General features: G+C 47.2%; 1 protein-coding gene across 1 annotated transcript in view; it reads left to right on the top strand.

Annotated features, from left to right (window-relative positions):
* The first annotated feature begins 3,135 nt into the window (after positions 1-3,135).
* The window catches only part of ABTB3 (ankyrin repeat and BTB domain containing 3), a 164,513-nt gene continuing 146,680 nt past the window's right edge, over positions 3,136-20,968 (top strand). The window contains exon 1 of the mRNA XM_053944080.1: positions 3,136-4,189. Coding sequence (XP_053800055.1) covers positions 3,232-4,189 — 958 coding nt within the window. The 5' untranslated portion in view covers positions 3,136-3,231. The remainder of the gene's footprint in view (positions 4,190-20,968) is intronic.

The raw sequence follows: 20,968 nt of genomic DNA, 5'->3' as shown, positions 1-20,968 counted from the left end.
ACCTCTTAAAGGTTTGCTGCTTGTTCCTAGCAGCTGGAGATAACACTGGGAGATCCTGCGAATTCTGCTTTTCATCTGAGCTATTACTGCAGTGCAGCACATTGAATTTTGAATACAGAAATTACATGAAGTGGCCTGATCCTAGGTGAATTCCTGCTCTGTCTGGCAGCCTGTTTGCTGTCATGTTTTTTCCTACTGCTGTCAAAAAGATGCCTTTTGCAGGCAGTTGACTGGGTGGGGAAGGAAAGAATTGCAGCACTTGGTGCTCTCCCCATAAAAATGCCAACTTCCCATTCACTTAAATTTGCCCTAAGCACCTTTTTAAAATGTGGTTCAATTTCCCTCTTTCAGAGTTTTAGCTGGCACTTGTCATCCTGGTATGTTACTTAATCAGTCCCTGTCTGAATTGTCTGTGAGGATAATTGATGTTCCTGTCTCCAACAAGCTGAAAATTGTTTCCACCCAGCCTTTGACATATAAAGGGACTTTGTTTTCTGCAGTGGGTGTTCTTGTCTCATAGGCAAATGACCCTGGCTGTAAGGCTTGCAGAATGGAGTGCAGCTGCAGACACCTGCCCTTCCTCCCAGGCTAAGAGAGGTGTGGTGCCCTTTCTGGATTAAAGCTAAGGACTGTCTCCAGAGCTCATCCCATGCAGGCACTGTACATGTTGCAGGAGTGCGTTTTGCTCCAAACTGTTTGATCCTGTCCGTTTTAAAGAATCCTGTCTGAGGAGCACTTTCCAAATAATGCTGAAACTCACTTTGGGATGCAGCAGCCAGCATATCCACACCTGGGCAGGTGAAATTCTCTAGGTACCAAAAGATCACCCGAGATCCAGCTTGGTCACTCTGAACTTATTTGAACTTCAGCCCTTTCAATGGAAAGGTAATTAGTCTTCTGAACAAATGAGTCAGAAGTTCTTACTACCACTTTCGAAAGTTTAAACCAGCCTAGTGCTGCTGACATGCCTTTGGTGTGTTCAAGTATTGCAATATCTTTTGAGCTGGTAGTGTGACTGGGAATCAAACTGCCATGTGCAACTGTTTCTGAGTCAACAACAGAAATGCCTGAATCTGCATGGTGCCTGAACAACTGTCCACTCCTCATTTATCCTATTCATCTCAATGTGATGTTGTAACCGAAAAATTATGCAGTACCCAAAGGGGATGTTGACCTCTGCAGCACCGTTTTTCACACAGGCTGGTGAGCAAAACACCCACTTCTCTTGTTCCATCCTCCCTGGATGTCTACCTTGTGTCTCTATGAAACCCTACAAACCAATTACTAGAAAACCTCCCCAACTCAAACTTTCCCTGCGTTTGATCTGCTCTTGTATGCTCAGCACGCACAGTTGTGGCATTCTGTGAGAGCATAAGGACAGAGTCAGGTAAATGGAGTAAGAAAAATAACTATCCTAAGGGGTTTAGTCCTGGTGGTGCCTTCCTTCTACCAAGTGAAAAGGGGAATTTTGAGCAACCACTGCACTGAGTTGGTGAAGACACCAGAGGGCTCTACTGCCAGATAGACTGCTGGATTGCTGCAAAATCCACAGGATTTTACTCTTGAGGTATGCTCTCATTTTGGTGAGCCAGCCCCAAGACAGGCTGTTGCCTCAGCATCTTACTTCACTTGTGACAGTAAGTAAGTTCTGATTGCTCCTGTTCTCAGCTCTTCTACTTTTTATCAGGATATGGTGGTGTTTGGGAAATCTGTGGAAACCCATTGTGCATACTGCATCTGCTGGAAGGGCCAAGCCTATGCTGAGAAAGCAGTTTTTGACAGCACTTGACTTCATTTGGAAAGCAACCCTCTCTTGGTGTTTCTGGTGGTGTTTTAGTTCTCCCCAGAATGACTGACAAGTGAGCCTACCTGTAGTTGTGCTCGTGCCTTTCCTCTAGGAAGCTGATGTTGAAGAAGTGCCAGGCTTGCTTGGATGGGGAAATCTCTTACATGACTTGCCTTGTCTGTCCAAGAATTTTGGCTGCCTCTGTTGGCATGATAGAGAAATGTGTTTGCTAAGCTTTTATCCTTAAAGGGATAGACATTTGCTGGTATTTTACGCTTAAAAGGATGTAAGATTTCTTCAAAACCAGAGCACACAAACACATCCATTCTCAGTCTGTTGCCTGGGACATTAGTCAGGCAATTCCTAATAAAGCTAAAGCCTAGCAATGTTAGATTAAGATACATTAGTCGAGGATAAATTGTTTTGCACAAAAACCATCTAACTATGCATAGGAAATGTGCCCTAAGCCCAGGACAATTCTTACTTGTCAAAGCCTTCACGATACTTAATGGGTTAACGTCAAGATGTCAAAGGATTTTATTGTACTTGTTTTAATTATTTGGAAATTATTTGGAAATTGCTCTTCCTGACTCGGGTGATGGCTGGGATTCTTACGTGGCAGTTTCTGCTTGATTTGAAAACATCTTGTCTGTCTGATGAGATGTGTGAGTGCTTGCGCTCCCTGTCATTTGTTTATAGCAACATCAGGGAACTGCTGGTGTGAAAATCCAGTGCGGGCTGGAGCGGGACTCTAGTTCGTACGCTTGGGGAACGGCGTAGATGCACCCAGCAGATCCGTGCTGTTCCTAGCCGTGGGGACAGAGGACACGGCCGGCCGCACTCCCCCGGCTGCCGGCGAGGCCAGGACCGCATTAACACATCTGTGCTTTGCAGCGCACAGTCCCAGCCCTTGAGGTGCTGCCTGGCAGCGCGGCGATCGCAGCCCCGGCGGGCTCGCGGGCGGCTCCGGGACGCGGCGGGGCCGCTCGGGCCGCGCCCCCTCCCGGCCCGCGCTGCGCGGCGCGGAGCGGCCCCGCGGAGCGAAGGGAGGCGCGGCCGCCGCAGGGCGCGCTCCCATTGGCCGCCGGGCGCGCTGCTTTGCATGCCTCCGCCCTCCGGCCGCTCCATTGGCTGCGAGCCGGAGGTGCTTTGCATGGCCCCGCCCCCCGCGCCCGCTGGCCGGTGCTGCGCTGCGGTGCGGTGTCGGGCCGGCGGCGCGGCGCAGTGCAGGAGCCGGGGCCGGGCCGGCAGCGGGGCTCGGCCGGCGGCAGCAGCAGCGGCAGGAGCAGGGCTCAGGCAGCACCACCGCTTCGCTGCCGTCTGGCGGAGCGGGGCGAAGCGAAGCGACCGGCGGGTCGCGCCGCGCCCGCTCGCTGCTCTCTTCCCCCGCGTTCCCGTGAGCCGCTCCCCGCCCGGGTCCCTCGGGTGCAGCATGAAGTGCGGCGATGGCCCGGAGAGGTAAGACGGCGGTGAGGACGCTGGAAGATCTGACGCTGGACTCCGGGTATGGTGGTGCGGCGGACTCTGTGCGCTCCTCCAACTTGTCGCTGTGCTGCTCGGATTCGCACCCCGCGTACCCCTATGGAGGAAGCTGCTGGCCGCACCTAACTGACTCCATGCACAGTCGGCACAACAGCTTCGACACCGTCAACACCGTCCTAGCGGAAGACTCCGAGGTGCTGGACTGCGCGGGGCAGCAGTGCTCCCGGCTCCTGCCCGACCTTGAGGAGGTCCCCTGGAGCCTGGAGGAGGTGGAGGCACTGCTGCTGCCGCCGCCGCCGCGCCGGGAGCCGCGGGCGCCGGGCGCCGCCAGCCCCGGGAGCCGGGATGCGGCGGCGCGGCTCTCGACGCTGGTGAGCCGGGCGCTGGTGCGCATCGCTCGGGAGGCACAGCGGCTGAGCCTCCGCTTCGCCAAGTGCACCAAACACGAGGTGCGGAGCGCCATGGAGATCGTCCTGGGCTGGACGCTGGCGGCCCGCTGCACGGCAGCCGCCCTCGGCGCCCTCTCCCTCTACAACATGAGCAGCAGCGGCGGCGACCGCTTCAGCCGCGGCAAGTCGGCCCGGTGCGGACTGGCCTTCTCCGTGGGCAAGTTCTACCGCTGGATGGTGGACAGCCGCGTGGCCCTGCGCATCCACGAGCACGCCGCCATCTACCTCACCGCCGGCACCGAGAGCCTCTTCCGCGACATCCACGCGCGGGTGCTGGCCGGTCCCGCCGCCCCGCTCCCGCCGCCCGGCCGCCCCCCGGCCGCCGCCGCCGCCCCGGCCGAGAAGGAGAAGGAGGGCGGCGAGGCGCCCCGCTTCACCCTGGAGGCGCTGGAGCAGACGGTCAACAACGACCCCGAGCTCTGGGGCTTGCTGCAGCCCTACCAGCACCTGATCTGCGGAAAGAACGCCAGCGGTAAGACCGGCCGCCGGGCGGGACCGGGCGCCACCGACCACCTGTTGCGCCGGGCGGGACCCCGTCCGCCCCCCCGGGCGCTGGGCGGGCTGCCGCCGCCGCCGCACCTGCCGCCGGGGCCGGGGGCCGGGGAGGGAGGAGCGGCGCGGCTGCCCCTGCACGGCGGTGCCCGGCCCGGGGCGCGGGGAGGGCTGGAGGGGAGCTGCCGAGCATCCCCCGCACGGCTCTGCCGGGCTGCCCGCCCGTCTGCCGCGGCGTGATGGGCGTGAATTCGGGGGCAGCTGGCTGGGTGTCGACGAGGGCTGGCTGAGAGACATTGGTTCAGAGCTTCAGTTTTCCACAGGAAATGGCAGAAGCGCAGCTGAGCGCTTGCAGGCGAGATCAAACTTTTGTTACATATGCAGTGGTTTGGCCAGCGATTGCGTGGTTGGCGCTGAAATGCAGTCTTTCTGGACAGATTTCATTCATGTTGCTGCATGTTTACCCAGAGCTTGACACAAATGCAACACCGTGATGCATCAACTTCCTGGGCATTTTTTCCCTTCGTTTTTTAAACGATGAATCTAATATTTTTAATAAGTTATCCTTTGGTAGAGTGGCATTCCAAAGTTGATGTTCCTTATTTCAGCTCCCTCTGTTTGTCAGGAAAGGGAAAATGGAACGAGATGTGTTTCGGCGGGGCAGAGTTAAATAGGGTGTTTTTTTCATATCTTCTCCCTAAGCGTGCACGGACACATGCAAACACTTTTATTAAGCTTAAATTCAAAATACCTGTCAAGCTGAGATGCAAATATCTGGGGATGGGGGTGTGGACGACGAAGGGAACTGGGAGAACAAGGGTAACTGGAAGCCTAGATCACGTCTCCAGATAAGCCTTGTTAAGTTGTTAAAGCCACAGAGGATGCATTACAGCTAATTATCTATTGTCTTAAGGCACCTTCTATCCCATAAGAGACCCAAAGGAGAATGCCAAGGGGGAACGGAAGAAAGGGGCAGATACTCCTCTCTCCTGTAAATAGATGCTGCTTAATTCTATTCCTCTGGTGGTTTTACTCCAGCAGTTGATGTCCTCCCCAGAGGCTTCGCTGAACCACCCCTCGAAATGCATCTGATCTCGGGGGTTTGTGTTGCAGGACCCTGGTGCGTTATTCCAGTGATGGTGCAAGCAGGCATGGCTTCCCCAGGAGTGCCACAGTGTTTTTTTCCTTGAGTCCTGCTACCGTGCCTGTAGGTTTCAGATGGCACTGTGTTGCGTTTCTGACATTGCAGCACTGGCTGTGCAGGCTCCTTCTGAGCCTTTCATTTTGTTTTGCGGCTCTCTCTAACTCCCTCTGTATCAGCTCAGTGGATTTAATTGAACTTCATTCTGACCCTTATTTATCTCCTTTCTAGGGACACAAAACAGAGTTTTCATCTCCATTTTATTGTAGTTCTAGCTGCCACAAATCTCCTTGGTAGCTCAGTCCTGAGTTGAGCAAATAGCATTTTTCTAAGATGTTTGAATGAGACCCTAGCAAGTTATCCATTTTGTTTTGCCTCTCTCTCTATGCCTACCTGCTTTCTATGCAAATGTCTATAATGTTGTTTTGCTTTTTAGCATCTTATAATACATAGTTTGGCATCCTGTTAAATATATTTAGAGTTACAGGTACGAGCAAGTGTTAGGCCTCCTTACAGTAAAAGCCATTTTTTTACTGCTGTAAATGTTTATTTAGTTTTAATCCGAGGGTGTGTTGCCTGCTCTTAAGTACTTTCAAAGTAACTAACCCAGGCATTATAAACCATTAAACACATCAGTCTGTTTCTTCACCAGTGAGGTATGTATCTGTTTTTATAGTCCTCACCATTTTGATGTGTTGAGTGCTCCATGTTTGGTTGCAAATGTTTCCTTCTCAGGCACTTAAAACAGGTGGGGAAGTCTGGTGTGAGAGATTATTTGACCAGCTTGAAACTCTTAGGGCCATCTGTGGCAGAAGGCTTGGATTGCTGGAAGCTGCATCTCTGTTTAATGGCCTAACCAAAAGTTCATCCTTCCTCTGTTCTCAGACAGAGGAACACCATGATAGCACAATTTAACAGCAGACTTCTCACATCTCTTTGCACCTCTCCAGGAGTAGAGACAGGTCTTGGACTCTTGAGGTTCAGTAAGTTGGGGTGTCATTTCCCAGCTGGGTTGCATGTGAACACACAAGCACTGGAATCAGTGGATTTGGTCCAGCAGGTGTGGATAAGAAGCAGTGGTGGGGTCCTTTCTGGAGGTACCATGGCCAGTGTGATTTGAGTGAAGGTGGGGGATGGAAAGCAGTGCAAAAGCAGACTCTGTAGCAGTACCTTATCTGCAGGCAGGTTTTTGTGGGGAGAGGTGCCTCTCTCTGGGAGGCAAACGTCAAACCTTTGAAAAATTTCCAGGCAAAATTCAACACCTTAAAGTTTATCCAGACTGTGAAATGGGCAACCTGTGAAGATCATGGGATGCAAGTGTATGAGTTTGTGCATGATGCAGTCCAAGATGGCTCTAACAGAGTTTGTGAACATGAGTGTTGGGGAAGATGGTCTGAGGATCTGCAAGACACAAACCAGCCTTTCAGGGCTTCCCTGTAAGTTGTGCAGAGTGTTTAGTGGTTCCAGCTGAGGTTTTTTAGCTGATGTCATACTCAGTCATTTTGGAAGCTGCTGAATAAGATCAGTATTGCAAGATAACCTTCTCCTTCCTATAAATGATGATCATGTGCCTTTAGACAAAGATGATTGAACCAGTTCTTTCCATGGGCCCTTGAGCCTGCTGGGCTCCTTTTGGGTGTGTTTGGCCTGAGCTTGAACAGCTGCCTCCATGGGAGCCCCACTCTCCAACAGGAGCCTGCTCATTACTCTTGCAGGGTCAAAAGCCTGTGGATGAAGGTAGTGGCACTCCTTCATGTGTTGCAGGCAGCAGGCCACGTGTCCCTGATAAGCCCCTTGATAACCTCATGTGTGGGACAGGGAGGGGATGACTAAGGCAAAGCAGGTGATGCTGTCAGCAGTGAGCCGCTGGAGTATGGCAGCAACTGCTGGCATATTGACTGAGCTTATCTTTCTGGTTACTATATCAGAAAGAACAGACCTTGAAAGCACTCTGAGGTAGTAGTTTCCACCCTTGCCCCCCTTCCCCCCCCCCCCCCCCCCCGAATTTTAACTTCATGGCTGAATGAAAATTAAAAACTTTACGTTTGGGATTTCACTGATGCTTAAATGTTTCAATTATGAGCTTCATCTGAACAGCACAGTGCACGTTTTACATCCTATAACAGTTGCATGGAGTGTTATTTCCCTTGGAACAGGGAGAGAAAAATACTATGTGCTCAATGAAAGGCAGTAAAAGCTGGCACCTCTGTGGTTTAAGCTATATTATTTTAGTTTCTTTATTGCTCATCAAGCCCTTACTTTTATGCCAGATCTGAGAAATGCTTTGAGATGAATGGGAAGTTCCCCAGGTCTTGATTCAATGCAAATCATTGGAGTAAATCCATGTATGTTGTTTTAACAGGGGAGCTTAGATGGCAGATCCAAGTAGCTCAAAGTCACCTGCTTGGTATTATGGAGGTCCTTTTTCACCAGCAGGAGGGATGGTATTAGATTACAATTGAATTAATACAGAGTTAAAAAAATTGGTTTTTCCTGTTTCAGTCTTCGGGGGTCTCCATGTCTTTGTGGCAGAACTTTTGGTGGGAGGTACGTAGCCGGGGAATCACAGGGTGGAGTTTTCTGTGGAGGAGTCAGCATGCACAACTCTGCCTTGGCTGTTTGTGTGCAGCTTCTAAAAATAGTGATTCGGAACCCAACTGCATCCCTGTGATTTCTTCCTCTTCTTAATATTATTTAGAGAAGATCAAACTAGTTAGAAACCCAGGATTAGGTCAGGCTTGGCTGACACGTGTCAGCTAACCTCAGTTTAACCTCAGCCTCTTCTTCTCATTCAGGCGAACTAGGGGGACTCCAAGCAAATGAGCAGTACCAATATATTAGCACAGCTTAACCGAATCAATAAATGCTTTTAAATGTTGCTACATATGCGTATATACATGTGTGCACACAGAGACCATACCCTTCTTTTACTGGCGAGCATACTGTTATCTGTTACTTCTCTGCTTTTTGCTGTAATTGAACCATTCAGGATGCCATTATGGCCTTAGGGGCAGTGTAAAAATCAATCCAAAGCTTATTTCATCTAAGATGATAGGGGAATATTTGTGCACAAAATGGAATTTTATGCTATTTTCTTGGCCATATTTTAAACTGTAATCCCAAGAATATCCTTCCCCCTCCACCCCCCATTATGTTTCCGTTGTATTTTTTGCTGGTTAAAAAAAAAAGAATATAGTTGAAGTTTCTTATATGTACCAGTATATTATACTTAGAGGTCTTTGCTGTTTTGTTTTTCCCATCTATTCTCGGCCACTTGAAGTTGACATGAGTGGTGGTACAACAAATGATGTATATTTTTTCTTGATTCTCTTACCTGACAACCTCCCAAGAAAACTTCCACACTCTCTTTGAACAAGTTGTGAAATTGTCCCCTCTCCATTCCGGTGCAGGACGGGGAGGGGGACAAATCCCCAAAGGACAGAAGGTTCTTCCTCTTTGTGGTTTCTGGCCAGTGATGCTGGTGGGAGCTGGGATGGCAGTGGGGAAATCATGCTCCTTCTCTGTAGTGGGGTGGGTTGCTTTGACACCTGGTGTTGGCAGGAGTGGGACAGAAGGATAATCAGCATGTGTGTGCTTCTTGAAGACCTCTGTTGCCTTGAGAGGACACCTTGAGAAGGGAGCAATGGTAGGACTGGGAAATAGAGACCCATTGGGAGGTTGAGGTTTGACTCACTGGGTGATGAAGGTTTGTTTCCCCTCTGGATGTTTTGATTCATGTAATTTGTTTCAGTTAAGAGTCTAACATAAAAAAAAAGTCCCAGAAATGGTTATACTGGAAGCACCCAAGATAATCATAAAGCTTATATTTGCCAATATGATTATTCCTTTTGTCATGTTGGAAAGTACCTTAATAGCATTTATAGCCTTGGCCACGCTAGGGAGTTTTCAGGCTGCATCTACATTACTTAGTTTCTGATGTAAATGAGGATTTGGAATGATGATTGGGAAATGTGATTGTGTATATAAGGAGCATGTTAGGTAATAACAGTATAGTTTTAGCAGTATATTGGGTTCCTGGCTTTTTTGCTGAGTGCTGTCAGGCTTCATGTAGTTTTTCAGCCATCCTGTGAGCTGATGACATAAGGTGCAGGTAAACGTTAGGGACAACTTTGCGCCTTTTCCTAGTACTACTGCAAATGCTCTCTCTTCCACTGCTCAAAGTTAATAAAAATGAAAAAGACACCACTCTTAGTGTGTTGGTGTTTCTGCAGTGTGTGTCATACCAAGCAGTTGGTTGTCACTCACAAACCTTCCACATTGTTCAGAGTAAATAACCAGTAGTGCAGTGGCTGGACGTATCTACAGCCTGAACCCTTTCTCCCCTGTCCTGGTTAGGGGTTGAGTTCTCCTATCTCAGAAGTTAGGAAAAAAGCTTTATATTCTTCCCCTCACCTTTCCCCTAAGGCAGATGTGAAAGAAGAAAGGCCTGCTCAATGAGATGGCACCAGAGGAGGAGAGAGCTGTTTCCTGTAGCACATGGGTGTTTGGAATTAAGTCCTCTGTCTGGAATAATCTCCTCTGGCTAATGTGTAGTGCAGAAAGAGTTGGGGTGGCTCCTTTCAGGTGGTTTGCTGAAATTAGCAGTTTTCATGCAAAATACTTCTGTTGCTGGCCCAGCAAAGGATGTACAGGAAAAGCAAGGAGGGGATGGATGAGGGAGTTCATCACCAGGCTGTGTTTTCTTGCAGTGAGTGTGATGAGCAGCAGCACTGCCACGGTTCCTGTCCCTGGTCATTGCAACCCTGCAATGAGGTTGGCATTCTCACACCTCACACTGGCATTCTGTGTACTCGTGGGGGCTTGGTGGATGGTGGATCACATCAGTGCCTGTTCACTTTCCATGTCTCCTCCCAGTTTCAAGATTCCTGCTGCCTCAGTTTCCCAGGCTGGGCCATCATGTCCAGCTTTGGCAGTGGTGCCTTCCTGCCAGTCCCTTTGTGCCAGCACTCCTGCCCATGGCTCTGTCTGCAGGCTGCTTTCCTTTGTCCGGGATATAGGAGGCTTTAGCAAGGCATAACAAAGAAGTAGGGACTATTTTCTTTCTTTGCTCTTGTCCTTGTTTACTTGCTGACCAAAAGCAACATACTGCACCATCTCTGCAGAAATCTATAATTACAATTGTTATGTACATGATAAGTATTTTAAAGATTTCAAAAGACATAAAGTGAAAATTACCCCAGAGCTTGTGTGGCCAGTTGATTAACCTCTGGTTACTTTTCCAGAAATGTTCAGTTAGGCGTCCTGAAAAAAACACAGACATTGTGAAGGACTGTACCAGCCATATGGTCACATTTGGTTGGTTCTTGGTCTGCCCTTGCTTTCAGGGGTTTCCTACAACAAAGAGTTTCTATCAGTGGCCACATTTGTCTGGCAGTGCGTAAGCTTCCCATTTTCCCAGAAGGTAACATAGTTATCCTACTGTTAAAGGATGTGAGGAGATAAAATCTGATATCTGGTCACTTCTTTTGCTTTCCGTAGGGCTGCATTTCTCTCTTGCAAAGAACAGAAGAGAGGAGGGCACTGATCAGGTGAAATGAGTCTGTGAGGCTCGTTTTGGCAGCAGGAGTGAGGGGCATGTTCCTGGGAGCAGATGAAGAAGGAGCCACTGTTGGTGTGGATCAGTTCAGCAGCATGGCTGGGGCACAGGCACGCTGACACCTTGCTGAGGCTTTTCTCAGTTACTTTAATTTAACCTGATGTGCTGATGCTCTTGCATCATCATACTTCCTTACTCTGGCAGTTTGTGGGTAAGAAAGTTCTACAGTGTGGTTTATGGGACATGACCATTTTCTTGGGCTCCACTGAAGGAGTGCCTCTCATATTGATGGTATTATATCCTCTTTCTTGATTCCTAGGCTGAGTTCATAGGAAGCACAGTACCCTTTTTTGGTGTACTTGTTCCTGAAAACAACCCAAGAGGCTATATAGTATTGTCAGAGGGTATGCAGTGGTAAGCATGTGGACCAGCTTGGGGGCTGAAAAGATGCTCAAGAGACTTTAAGTTTTCCACAGGGATTCTCTTGGCTCATCACTGATAAGGAAAAGAAATCGTCTTTGATTTGGTTTAAACGGTACTGGATTGATAATAAGGAGCAGGACAAAAATTAGACCCCCTGTACCAGGAGACCTCAGGACAGGTGATTGTGTGCCTGATGAATCAAGCTGACAGAGGTGGATAAGGGAAGAAGGACTTGTTCACCCCAGTTGGTTCCAGGCCGTTTCAAAGCGCAGTGTTGGAGCTGGTGTAAATGCCTGTGGGCAGCGGTGTGTGACTGCCTGATGTTGGTGCTTGCTGGGATGTTGATCTGCTTGGTGGGATGGGAGCTTGGCTGCCGTGACCCTTGGGGACTGGGCTCTTCCTGCTATGGTGCTTCAGATGTTGATACTGGGATCTTCCCAATGACACATGGAAGCGCAGGAGACAGGTAAAGCTCTTGCTGTGGGGGTTTGAGGCAGCTGAAAGCGAAAGTGCAGGAGGGATCAGTGCTGCAGGATGTGTGGGAGCCAGTGGGATGCTCGCCAGGAGATAGGTGCACACGAAGGCGTTGCAGCTGAGCCGTGAGGGACTGGTAATACTTCTGGGTCAGCAAATTCACAGCCTTATGTGGCTTTTCCAGAGCTCTTATGTGCATAGACCTTGCTCATGTGAACAGCACATGGATTTCACACAGCCATAAAGGTCTTGGGACAGGCTGGTGAGTGAGCAGGAGAACAGGAACCCTTGAAAAGATTAGAGAAGAGGCCTCTTCAAGGGCTGGATTTCCGTCCTCAAGTGCTGTGGAGTAGCACCTGGACCTGCAAGAGTCTGAGGCTTTAAAACTCATAAAACCACCCTGTTTTTAAATTGCACTGCTGTGAAATACTGCTACCAGGTGGGAGAAGTGAGCAGGGCTGGGGTTGCAGCAGAGGTATGTTGAATGTATTTGCATTTTTGAGGCAGTTAAATAATTGAAGGAAACTTTGCATCCTGCAGTGTTTTACAGTTTCTCTGGCCCGGTGGTAGTTTTGGGTAAACACTGTTGGGCTGTAGTACCTTTGCTTATGTGTTGTGTTTGGCTGTGATCGAGTTGCTACAGTCAGGGAAGGTTGGGCTTTTCTTGCAAAGAGCTAAGCAAATCTTGCATGCCTCTCTCTGGGATGTTACCCAGCAGGGATTTGGAAAAATAGAGGTTGTGGTGCTGTGGGCCATATGTACTCCCCAGATTGCAGGTCCTTTGTCCCAGATGAAACATCTTCAGTTCTCTGTCACCTCTAAGCAGTGAATGTGGCCAGGAGCAAGGCAAGCTGCCACTGGGGAGGTGGGCCAGATGCCTGGGGACGGATGCTGGATTCCCAGGCCTTCAGTGGGAAGTGCTGCCAGCAGAAATGAGAGAGATTTCAGAGGTCAGAGTCATTTTGGCTACCCACTGTGATGCTTTTTTTTGTGGAGAATGCTAAGAAGATTTTTGTTTTTTCTGTAATACAGGGGCATTTGTTTGCGTGCCAGCATATCACAGAAATTGGTTTCACTGAATCATTCACTCTAAGTCTGAGTAGGTAGATTATTTTGCTCTGGGTTGCCATATAGAAGAGACAACTGCTAGGGGTTAGATGCATGTACCTCTGATACTGTTATTTCCCTAGATGCTTATAAAATAAGGGTCACAAAACTCAGTACATCGGAAAAAAGTATCCCTGTGCTACTTGTGTTATTTAACTTCTCTAATGCATGTCTTGTTCAGGGTGCTGTGTGATACAAGCTGTTCCAAAGGTAGTGCTGAACCCAATCCTGTAGTCCTTGTTTGGGGAACATTTCCACTGATTTTGGTGGTAAGGACAGCCTGGCAAATACCAAGATCAGCTCTTGTGTTTGGTAACAAATTAAAGAATTAAGAATGAAATTCCTGAGTCAAAGCTGTAGGCCCAGGTTTAGTTTTGCTTAAGATAAGCTTTTCCAAAACTGAATATGAGTATCAGTACCTCCCTGCAGATACTTATTCCTATTTTTTTTCCATTGTTTCACTGATTAATGGTGTGCAGCCTGAAGATTGCACAGCACAGCCTGTGAGACCTTGTGCTACCTGGCTCTAGCCTATTTCCGCTGGCCCACATAAGAAAAATTCTAAAAATAGTCCAGCAGTGTAGGTTTTCAAAAGTAAATTAGATTTTTAAAATAAGAGGTTCAGTTTAATTATCTGGCATGCTCTCACTAAGAAGGAGGAAGAGTTTCAAAATACGCAATTCTTCTAACATGGAAAAAAACCCCAGCCCCAAACATAGCTTGGTCCTCAGTAGTTAGGACCTGCTGCTGCTTTGCTGTTGTGCTTTACCTATTAACTAGTTCTTCATTATACCAGTGTGCTCAGAAAAGAATTGTCTTGTGCATCAAGTGTTTCTGGAGAATGAAAACGGTTTTGCAAGCTAACTGAGTGCAGGGACAGACACCAGCAATGTGCAGTCTTTTTAATGAAAAAGACCTGTCTGTGGGAATGCATATGATGCCTTGCTTCCATCTTAAAGAGCACATTTGGTAGAGGATGGGTAGGACAAGGAGGAATAGTCTGAAATATTTCACAGGTTTAAATGTAGGAATGGCATAAACACCTGTGTAATGCAAGGGATGAGCTTAGGCAGCAATGTTCTTGCAGCAGAATGCTGGGAGCCAAGATAAGTAAGTTGGTGACGCTGCCAGTCTGACACGCATCAGCGCTTAGGCTGTGGTGGCTGAACACTTCTAAAGCAAGATTAAATACAACAAGAGAAAAACACCCTAGCCAAAACTCATTTCTTCTTAAGTGTACAGATAGTCTAACTGATCTTCAGGAAGGATATATGGGCTGTCACCACTTTTCAGCGCACAGAAACTGCCTATGCGTGGGATAATTGGCAGGTTTTATGAGACCTGTGGTGATGAGAGCCCTCAAACCACCAGAGCAGATGGGGATGATGATGTCTGCTGACTCTGCCTCCTCTGACCAGGGATGTCATGGGGAGAGAAAGGCATGAGATGGACCTTGAGGTTGTGGAGGGACTCAAGTTATCAGATGGGTGGGAGAACACTGCCTTATCAGGGCTGGTGGTGTTCTAATTACAGGCTGTGTGAGGTGTGAGGCAGGAGCTGGTGAGTCACAAAGTGTTTTCTGAGGTTTGGGGCTGGATGCTTAGGTGTTAGCCACTATTGCAGGTGACTTCTTTCGCTGACTGAGGAGGCAAGGCACGGTTTTCCTTTGGATGGGACCCTGTCCACCACCTTTGTCAGCCTGACATCAGATGGCTCTGATTTGCCCAACCTAGGGCTATGTTTTGAGACTCCCTGGAAGTTTACCTGGAACCAGGCTGCTGCTGCCTGCTTAATAGGTGCTTCTCATGCAAACAGTACAAACACACCTCAACTGCAAAACTGGCTACAAAGCTGGCTGCTGAGCAGATTTAAACCTGTAGCATTGCAAACCTGTAGCTTATGCAATCCATGCTGCATACTTCTGACTGTGCTGGTAAGAGATTCCTGTCTGGAGTGAGAGGGTGGAGTGCAGACACTGGGGTCTTTAGCATTGGGATTTACACATTTTCTGGTCTGGTAAGGTCTGAGTTGGGTGAGTCCCTGGGAAACATCCTTTTCTGGGAGCAAGGACAGCACTTAGAGGGAAGAGGTGTTAAGAAAATGAGGACTTGTTAGTTTACTTCTCCCCTTGACTGTGACTTGAGAAGGCATCATTGGGGTGAGTTCTGTTCTTTCTTCCTTTAGAAGTTTGCAGTGCTGTTGGCTTTGCACTGATATGCAGAAGAAGTTCTTGATATTTAAACACAAATGTTGGCCATGGCATAAGGAAAAAGTAAAACAATTCAGCACACCATATAAAACATCCTCTGAGCCTGGAGTAATTAGTTCAGTTTCATAGCCTGATTTCCAGAAAGAGAAAGAACAGAACAAACAGCAGAAAAGATAATGAAATTTGGCAGGGGGGGCCCACAGGGACTGTTTCTGTACAGTGATAGTCAACCACAGTGGTGTTATTTGGTCCAGAAAGAAGGCACCTGGGGATTCTGTGATTGCACCATGCAAGGGACTGAGTGGCAAAGTGGGAACTTGAGCAACTGCTGAATTTTTTGCAGAGAGCCAAGATGCAAGACTGAAAAAGTAAATTTAAAGTTACTCTAAAGAGCCCTCTCCTTTTCCCAGCATAGCAGGGGTTTGTGGAACTGTATAATTGCAAAGGAGTGGCTGGGAAACAGCATGCTGGGTATGCACATGGAGACTATTTCTAAAGATTATATTAATCCTGTATTAATAATTGCAGAGGAAGTACTGGTTTGTGTTTTAGCCAAAGCTTTGCTTGGACAGCCTTTGTAGGCATTGCACAAGATGTGCAATGTGGGTGTTGCTGCCCTTTGTGCTGCCCTTTGTGCTGCAGAGCCATTCGCTGCTGATGGGTACTACTAACTGAGGCTGCTTCCTGCAGTAGCACAGGAATAACCTTTATTGCTTTCAGTAATCCTGTGAATGAGTAAGAGCCTCAGGACTGAAAGTTCTACTGTTCCAAGCTCCTTTCATGATCACTTCTCTAGGTTTTCTTTTGCCATTTTGACATGGGCAACTCTTCCTTCCCTGTGTTTCATATGTGCTCTCTTCATTAGGAGTGCTGACCTTCTGGATACTGCTCCTTTTCTTTTCCCCTAAGTTGAAAGAAGTTCAGTATTTACATAAGCAGCTTGCTTGCTATTTTACTGCTTTCTGGCATAATCTCTCTCAAATGCCTTTCTGAAAATAGTCTGTCCAAGTAAAAATATGAGGTAAAAATATTCACTGTTGAAGCAGAGTATTTAGAAATAGCTGTAATTTTGAGTTGTATCAAATAGAAACCCAAGCCTTTGCAGTTGATTAGGGACAGTTGTTTTAACTTCTTCTGCAGCTGTTTTTTAGGTTGTTAACTGGAATTTTTGACCTACTGGAAAAAAAAAAAAAAAAAACAACCAAAACAACCCTTACTAAATTTGGTATCAAGGCTATAGCACTGTGAACTTGGTGTAAAGCAGAAAGAAGGATGCAAAGCACCACTTCATCCACTTCATTACACTGGATTGTTGCATCAATAATGTAGTAATGTAATTTCTTGGAGGGAAAAATAATGGGCTCTAATGATGTGACCAGTGTGGTCACTGATACTGTAACACAATTAATTGTGGCTTTCTTGCAACTAAGTGCTGCAAACAAATTCTGTTACAAGTGGATGTAGGGCATTTGTGCTCAACTTCCTTCATCTGAGGAGTTTGTCCCCACTCTTCCACTCTTTTGGGATTATCCACAATAAAAAAAAAAAAAAGATGTCTCATGATGGGAGTGGGTTTCCCTGTTCATCATGTAGTGGTGTGCCAGAGGCTCCTGCTCTGCTTTCTTAAACATGTTTTGTGACAACTGTGGGGACTGACCTGGGAGAAAAGTGCCGTGGAGGGACTGTGGCCTTCAAGGCTTTGCCTGCATGTGTTTCCCCATGGGACTGTGGATAACAGGAGTGAAGCCTAGGTGGAGTTCTGTCATCTTTCTGACATCACTGATGGATTTGTCTAAGAGGCTGGTGGTGCTTGGCTGGGTGCTGTACCCTCAGGGAAAGGTTTGATCTCCCTGAGACAAGCAGCTGGTGGCCCCTTTTGTGATATCCAGGCATGGTGTGGGGTGGAGACCCTGGGGAAAGGCAGAGCAAGCTGTGAGGCAGGGTGGGCTGCTCAGACAGTGAGTAGTCTCTCTATTTTATTCGATTGTGGCCAAAGCCCAGAGGTGGAGAGTGGCTACATGTTTGGGCTGGGTTGATGAATGCTGTTTCTATCTTTGTATCATTCAACACAGTCCTGTGTTGATTCTCCAATGTCTGACAAAAGTTCAGCTTGCTGCCAGCCTTCGCTTCCATGGGGAAAATGATGTAATGTCTCCTAAATCTCTGGTTTCCATAACACTTGGAGTTGTCAGTGGCCATCCCTAGTGCTGTAGTTGTTGTCCAGAGGGGGTGTAAATCTGGCCTGAGCTGGAAGCTTGCTGGGGGATGGTGGAGGAACAGGCAGGCATGTGCTGCCACATAAAACTCATTTTCTTAGAAACTAGGTAAGAAATGCAACTTCCCATTTTCCAAGGATTTTGATAAATTGGTCTGCTTGTGCTCATTCATATTTCTTATAAACTCCCTGAACAGTCATGCTTATGTCATGTACAGAAGACAGAGGCTTACAGGAACTGCTGCTCTGGCTCCTGGCAGGGTGGGTTATAGGCACCACCAAGGATCCTAGTGTCTTTGGCCGGCAAAGCTCTGTCTGGTTTTATATTGGTTAATTCCAAGGTGTTTTCCCACTTACTTTGCTATATATTATGAGTGGGAGGGGGGATAGAGAGTAAAGGCAATAAATTTCTCAAAGTACTTTATAATGTACTTTTGTCCCCCACTTTGAAACTGAATAGGATGTTTATGAAGATAATTTATGTGATAATTTTCTGTTGGAAGATTTATTTAGTGATATGAAATGAAAGAATTTGTCAGTCTCATCTTTTAATTTGTTAGAAAAGAGCTAAAATGACACATTTAATAATTTTCTAACCACACGCTTTCAAAACTCTGTTTATCTGATCTTTTTACCACAGGGGATAATTGGCTTGTACAAAACGAAGTATTTTTCTGGTAGCGGGTTACTTGCATTTAAATATGTATGTAGCAACTTTTCTTTATAAAAGGCTGTGCCAGGGAGAGGTCATACTTCAGGTCATACAAATTACGGAGAGTGTTTAAAAAATGGGACACTGCAAGTAGCAGAGAGAAACAGTTATGGGTATCTGTGTGCTGTGAGCTTGGGACTGGCACTGACTGGGAAGTTTTCCCATTTATTTACCTGAAAGTAGGAGTTCAGCCTTTCACGGGGATTTACAGGAGTTTTGCTGGTGGCACTTTCTGTTAATAAACACTTGGCTCTACCTGGAGGTGCTATGTACAGACAGACATTTAGTGTACTGTAGACTACCTGTAGATATAAGTCCCCTCGGGAATGGCAAACTAATGGTGTTGGTGAAGCTTCCTCCCTGGGAACAAGGGGGAGCTTCTTATGTGCTTGGGCCATGGGCCAGGCTTATTTTTCCTTGGATTTGCTACATGAATTTGGTGTCAACTTTCTTCCAAAGAGTACAAAATTGTAATTTAATTTATTTATAGGGCTGTGTGATTTATACCCTGAGATATGTCTCAGTGGTTTCAAATTACAGAGAAGGATGGAAATACTGGCTGATTTTTCCTTTACCCTGTCTGTAGACTTTGAGCAGCAGGTCCAAGCCTAACAATCCACAGCTGGTAATGAAAGCACAATTTAGTTTCATGGCCTCAAGTATTACTGTAAACCTTCCTGAAATTTCTGCTTTTAATATCTAGTGGTGTGCTACAATGATCTTTCTTAGTCTTATCATTAGTGCGAGAGAAAGTGTCTTCAGTTTCATTTAGGTAAATCCATCATCAGGCTGATCTAGTGGTTGAAGAGTGGGAAAAATCCATTGAAGTCAATATAACTGTGTTTAAAAAAAAAAAAAAAGAGCTCATCCAACAAATGAGTCTGTGACCTGCTATCTGCTTGAGTTATTGAGAGCTGACCTAGATGTACATACTTGCGTTAATCACTGTGTTTTACTGAGATTTGTTACCTGAAGTGTGCTTGTTGGAGAAAAGCGTCTTATATTTGAACTTTTGTACAGTACTTCCCTCCTTAGACAATTTTCAGTGATACCAGCCTTTGTGTCTGAAGCACTGTTGTTAATGGAAGCTGTTGGTAGAAGCTGTCGATGGAGGCTGTCAATACACTTGAAGTCAGTGGCTGGTGGGGACATTGGGACATAGTATGTCACTGCTTTGGCATGCCACCCATTTTTTAAGGTCAGCTTAAGGATGGTATCCAGATACAGGGAATACTCTACAGTCCGTTTCCATCAGGTTGCCCAATGCCTTCTCCCGGTGAATGCAAGTGATTTTCTGACAGGGAGTCATTTGAGGCAGTCCTGCTGCCTCAGGGTGCTGGATAAGCTGTCAGCTAGTGCCAATTTGCCTCTGTTTTACATGTGTAAATGTAGTGTTGGGAAACACCACCTCCCTGGAGCATGTACCAACCAACCTTGTTCTTGTGCAGCTATTTCAGTCTGGGGATGTTGAGGCTTGCTATCACCTCACTGCTCACGCAGGAGAGCACCAGTGGCAAGTGCAGCTGTAACTATCTAGGGAAGGAGTTTGATGCCTCTCATTCTGGTGCAGCAAGAGCTGCCTAACTGTGGGAGCTTTTTCCCTGACTCTTGGGAAGCTGGAAGAGATGTAAAGTAGGGGTAGGTAATGCCTTTGCATATGGAAATGGTACATCTCCTGACATGCTCAACCTGGCTCACTGCCCTGCACCATCCCAGGCTCTGCCAGGTGGAGACGAGGTGGAATGCAGAGATTCTGGGGAATTGGGGTCTCTGTGCTCCCCTTTTTCTTAGCTGTTAGTCTGGGATGCCAGTGGGCTGGTAAGGAAATGCTCTGTTGGTGTCTAGCTCTCTGTCTCTGTGAGCAGGATGCCTGGCTTTGATCTTTTCAAAGATGGTATCATGGAAGTCTAGTAGAAACTGAAAGCTTAAATGCTTTGACTTCTTGATCTCCATTGCAGAGCCAGACCACTCCTTGCAGCCCTGTGCACTTTGTAGACAGCCAGTTCTGAAGCCTAGTTGCTTCCAAAGACCTGGGGCCAAGAGAAGGGTCTTTGGAAGCCTCTCTGCTCAGAGGTGACCTTTGCTGCCAGCATCATGTCCCCCAGCTCGGCAGTGCCGGGAGGCTGGCACGGTCCTGTGGGAGGTTCTCAGGAGGTCTGTGAACTCTGGATGTTTTCCAAGACTGTAGCAAGGCCTCTGTGCAGCAGCTGGTCACATTCGGAAACTCTGCACCTTTTTATGGCAGCAGAGGGAACCAGAAGGCTTAACAAGTCCTGTTGGCTCCTCCAGAGAAGGAAGGAGGGATTTATGATCTTTAAATAAAAGTAATAAAAGGCCAAATATGTTTTCTGACTTGTGTGAAGTGAATGCCTAAATTTGGAGGAAACCGAGGGGAGATTTATGCATTGTGTGTTGTCCTGCATACAAGTGATTGCTTGGGAGAAGGTAAGAGTTAAGGGAAGTGGCAAAGAAGGGTGTATCCCTGCAGGAATAGTAATTACCATACTGTGGGAACATGGGACACTGCCTTTTCTGTTCTTGCATGTGTGCACTGAACCTCAAAAGACACCTGGAATCCAAACAACATTTCAAGGCCAAGGCATCTATCCAGAAAAATGTACATGGAGAAGGGGAATAACCTTGCTTTCCTGAGATGATGCCATTTAGGTGTCAGGATCAATGCAATGTATCATTATTCCTTTCTGGAAAGTGCATGTGCCTGGATGAAGGGTACATATGTTTGCATTGCAAGGATCTGAATTTGACTGAAATTCAAATATCCACATTTGTATTTGGTTGCTTGCTGTCTGCTAGTCAGCTGCACTGTGGAAATTACGAGATCTGTTTGACCAACTAAATTGAATTTCAGTTTTGGTTGCTCAGGAACACTGCTGTGAGTGGCTTTCATACTGACTCAGCAA

Source organism: Vidua chalybeata, chromosome 5, assembly GCF_026979565.1.
Source record: "Vidua chalybeata isolate OUT-0048 chromosome 5, bVidCha1 merged haplotype, whole genome shotgun sequence".
NCBI classification, from domain to species: domain Eukaryota; kingdom Metazoa; phylum Chordata; class Aves; order Passeriformes; family Viduidae; genus Vidua; species Vidua chalybeata.
This window is presented reverse-complemented; position numbering and strand designations above follow the sequence as displayed.